Source organism: Brachyistius frenatus, unplaced genomic scaffold, assembly GCF_029030835.1.
Source record: "Brachyistius frenatus isolate BFR_SWC_R1_liver_20210118 unplaced genomic scaffold, ASM2903083v1 Contig_76, whole genome shotgun sequence".
Classification (NCBI taxonomy): Eukaryota; Metazoa; Chordata; class Actinopteri; family Embiotocidae; genus Brachyistius; species Brachyistius frenatus.
In genome coordinates this window covers 1,201,069-1,205,721 of record NW_027210675.1, presented here as the reverse complement: position 1 = coordinate 1,205,721, position 4,653 = coordinate 1,201,069, and the positions used below count along the sequence as shown (strand labels likewise).

Genomic DNA, 4,653 nt, shown 5'->3' with positions numbered 1-4,653 from the left:
TAGTGTCCCAGCTCTTCCTTTAATGCTGTGGGGATTTGAAATGTGAATGCATGACAAGAGTGTTTTAATGTCACTCTACTTTCACTTGCAGCTGTTTCAACTTAATTACACGTCTGCTGATCCGCAGCGTTAAGTCGACGGCTTGAATGACGAGTCAGATTGCTGCAGCCATGTGGTACGTGTCTGCTGAGTCACCACGAAGCTCGGCTTTATCACTGTTGTGAATTTAGAAGTAGGTTAGTAGAGAAGGATTATTGCCAAGATCGGCAAACCCAAAACAAAGAGGACGTTTATTTGTGTCATCCAAAGACTCATCATGAAGAAAATGAAGAAAGTGGCTTCTATGCTGAGTATCTGTGATAACACACTAAATAGGAGCTGCTACTATACTTGACCCAGCATCGACTCTTCTTTGTTACGTTAAAACTTTATGACAAAATACCTAAAAGTATCTCTGCTTTAAATGCAATTTTTGTTATAACTGAGCCAGAGACTTGTTAAAATGTGCTCTTTTTAAAAAAAATTTTTTAGGGCTAATATGCTGCAGTAAGGCATAAAGCTAAAAACAAATAGTCAAGTAATTAATTATTTGGATAATTGCTGACAAAAATGTCAAACACATCTTGACCCCAGCATCTCAAATTTGAGGATTTTCTGTGTTGGAAAGAATTGCAAATCAAACATGTCTGACATTTTTCTCAGCTACTTGGAGAGTTAAAAGGACATTTTAAAAAAATATATATTTTCTCACAATTTACAAGTCAAAAATATACTAGATTAACTCTGGAAATAACTGGCAAATATATCAATAATGGAAATAAGGGTCAGCTGTTGGTGTACGCAGGAAATTCAGTCATTTCTCAGTGTTTTATTTATTTATTCTTATGCATTTGAACTTCACATTATAATGGTATTGTGTTGCTGCATCTCCTTTCTTTCCTGCGTGCTGACGTGATCCACAGGAGGGAGCCGTTGTGCAAGCAGCAGCTCTCCGATCTGCATCGTCGACGATGATTGTTCCAGTTTTTTCAAACACAGCAGCAAGCATTTACACATCAAACATATCAGGAGGAGGAAAGTAGATTAACAGCTGCCTCCCCCTCCCCTCCCCTCCATCCTTTACACTGCAAAATAGATGCTAAAGTGTGCACAAATTTGGTGTTCAAACACAATAGCATGAACCTGAAATGGATACGCGTTTCCCTCCACTCGGGAGGATTTGCCGAGCACAAGCAGTAACGTGACCTCGCGTCGGAGGAAAATGTGACGGCTCAGCTCGGCTTTGATGAACGCTACGAGGCGATTCGCTCCCTTTGATCTCGGTGTGCGTGTTTGAATGTTGGTCAGGTCACTGCTGTATGGAGCAGTGCTACCTATGCATTTATGCAGACTGACAGGGCTTTCAGTAAATTAGGAAAGTTTTAGTCATAACTTTACTGACGGTCTAAAAGTAGTTTCCTCCCTTCATGAGTGTCTTTCTGGGAAGTCAAGAGTTACAAGTTCTTGTCGACGTTGTCTTAATCAGTGTTTTTACATGCAGAGTTACAGTTGTCTTTTTTCAGCGAGCTGACTTCTTAAATGTTCTGTAACTAGAAAACCTGTTCTTATTGTGTTTAGGAGACGAGGGGAAACCTGGAGAGTTATCGAGAAGAAAGTTTAACCATCACTTTTACAGGCACATTTTTAAATTCAAGCATTAACACAATCTCAGATCAGCTCACTGAGGAAATCACTGTCGCACGCTGACACTTAATTATCACACTTTACTGGCACAATATGTCAGTCATTTAATGTTTTTATCCCCAAGGTGGCAATTGGGTCTTTTCACGAGTCATCTCTTGGAAAACGATGTCTGTGGGGCTGCAAGAGATTAACTATCTGCTCCCAGAGCACTTAAGTCCCCCCAGAAGTGGACTTTGCTCAGTTAGCGAGTCCAACCATCCTCATGCTTAGGTCCCACAGTTTCTTGGCTGCTTGGTCGTCTGTAGCTTTGGCCATCAGCTCCTCCTCCTTGCAGTTAGCGAAACACTTCCCCGACACTCCCTCCACCTCTGGGGAGCAGGCCAAATAGAGAGGAGTCTGGGCCCCCTCCAGGGGACTCTTGAAAAAGATCAGCGAGGCGAGGTGGAACAGCGGCTTTGCCAGGAAAGGGATTTGAACATGTCTGCCCAGCCCGGTCCTCACGATGCCCGGGGTGAGAGCGTTGACTGTGACGCCCGTTCCCTCGAGCTGACGAGCCAGCTCGAGCGTGAACAGCAGGTTGGCCAGCTTGCTCTGACTGTAGCAGAAGGCCTTGTCGTAGTTATTCTCACTGTTCAGGTCATCGAAGTTGATGTGGCCGTATTTGTAGAGTTTGGAGGAGACCACGACGATGCGGCTGGGAGCTGAAGTCTTCAGGAGGTCCAGCAGCAGCTGAGTGAGCAGGAAGTGGCCCAGGTGGTTCACACCGAGCTGCATCTCAAACCCGTCCTCTGTCTTCGTGTAGGGACACTGGTAGACGCCCGCGTTGTTGATCAGCACATCAATCTTAGATTCCTCCTGACAACGAGAGACATTTCAAACAGGTAAGACTCAAATTTAAAACATTAACTAGAATACGTTTTACCCATAAATACACAAGTTGACTTTTTTTTTAATTTTTATTAAATACTCGAAAAGATGTATATGTAAATACACTTTTAGCAAATTTAAAATTGCTTGTTATATTTATCACTAATTATTGATATATAGCACATGATACATTCTGTATTTGTCTTACAAGTCAAAGTATGAGTGTCAATGTGACCGTCCAGTGTACCAAATTTGATTAAAGCTCTAATTCCTTCATTTAGGAGCGTGCTGATGCTATCTGACTTTATTTAATTTCACGTTATTATAAATACATCCCAAAGCTCAGACCATTTCACAAACATAACAAAACACAACATTTAAACAAACACTGTAAATACAAGTAATATAATTTAATAGACCCTGAAATACAACAAATTTGGTCTTACCTCACATAACCACACCGTCAGCAAATGACAAAGAAAAGACAAACGGATGACTTTGTTATTTGACATAGAGGAAGGGGGGGGGGAAGGATGCCAGCGGGAAGGACAAAAAAAAAAGGTATTCTGTACAAAGTGTAAAGCATCCAAATTACTGATTTTGTGTCAAGTCACTAAAAGTGACTTACAGCATAAAATGTTCTTATTTCGAAATGCAGCCAGACGTCCCAGAGAGAGACCCCTGTTGGGTATTAGCTGTAACGACCCCCTTTGTATTGGACAATGACAACAGCTGGACTGAGCTGGACAGCTGTCTTGTCCGAAGACAAACTGCCCAGCAGCTCGTGAACAAACAAAGCCAACGTCCTCGTGCCTGCCTGCTCCCACAACACGTACCTCTTTGATTTCCTCACAAAACCGCCGCACTGACGTCAGAGAGGACAGGTCCAGGTGCTTGATGACCACCTCCCCTTGCTCCGGGCCCGCCTGCGCCCTGATATCCCGGGCCGCCTCCTCGGCGCTGCGCAGGTCCCGGCAGGCCATGATCACCCGGGCACGGAGCCTCAGCAGCTCCCCGGCCACGGCCTTGCCTATCCCGCTGTTAGCCCCGGTCACGATGACCGTCTTCCCTCGCATAGTGTCGGCCGGATAGCGAAGCAACTCGGCGGCTTTTTGACTGGGGAACAAACGGCGCATAAGCAGCAGGACCCCACCGCCGACTGCGGCGGCGATCAGCACCGCCGTGGACATAAAAGCAGGCGGGTCAGCTGGGACGAGCTCGCTGGGTGACCCGGTTCGTTATGAGTGACAAAACTCACCCCGGAAGTAATCGCTGCGCGCATTTCCCAAACAACCGGCAGTACACTGCGTATTTCATGTCGTATATGTGACGAAGCATTTTAAAAACGAACATACGACTTGTGTTATTGCCCGACTGAGCTCGACCACTACATTTATATTACAGTCTTAACCTGCAGCTCTTGAGTACAAAAGTTACCACTTCAAATGGCGCTTGTAGATCATATTAGATCGATTGGTGTCGTTCAGTTGACCCGTTTTGTAAGTTACCTGCGTCAACCACTAGGTGGCGCTATACGAACACAAAAGAAGGGCACTAAGGTGATCAAACATCTCTACAATCTTTACCCACACTGAAAAAAAACTGTGCAAGAATTGAAACTTTGATGGTTGTGAGTTAGTTAATCCACTTTTGGTTGAAGAATACGTCTATTTATTAGTCTGATGATTGTTTTCACAATTAATCGTTGAGCTGGTCTTTAAACTGTCAGAAAATGGTTAAAAGGAAAAAAAAAAAAGTCAACCAGCGTTTTCCAAAACTCAACGTGCAGCCTAAAATGTTTTTAAGCAAAAACCAGAAGATCTTCAGTTTATTATCATGGACGAAAAAGAGGAATCAGAAAATAGTCGCATTTATTTGGAATTTGAAAAATCAAGCATTTTTAAATACATAAAAGTCATAGTTATAATAGGCAGGACCACTTTATTATTACAGCTTTGACTGTAGACTAGGATTGTCATGATAGTTTTTAATTTGTGATCTTTGTTTGCAAACCAATCAGGATTGTCTTTCACATCTTCGCCATAGTTTTGGAGCGGGAAGCTTTTTTGCATCATCAAATCTGTCCTTTTACGTCGCTACGGG

The 4,653-nt window shown here is 43.4% G+C and overlaps 1 protein-coding gene across 2 annotated transcripts; it reads right to left on the bottom strand.

The window, feature by feature from the left end:
* Positions 1 to 858: 858 nt before the first annotated feature.
* rdh14b (retinol dehydrogenase 14b) lies at positions 859 to 3,945 on the bottom strand. Of its 2 annotated transcripts, none has more exons than XM_069708542.1 (2): positions 3,387 to 3,945; positions 859 to 2,538 (listed from the first exon to the last, which is right to left on the bottom strand). In XM_069708542.1, exons 1-2 carry the CDS (start codon positions 3,738 to 3,740, stop codon positions 1,921 to 1,923), a joined length of 972 nt encoding a protein of 323 aa, XP_069564643.1. In that variant the 5' UTR covers positions 3,741 to 3,945; the 3' UTR covers positions 859 to 1,920. The 2 variants fall into 2 exon arrangements, with proteins under 2 accessions (XP_069564643.1, XP_069564644.1); XM_069708543.1 differs by having other exon boundaries at positions 859 to 2,535.
* Between the last annotated feature and the right edge of the window lie 708 nt (positions 3,946 to 4,653).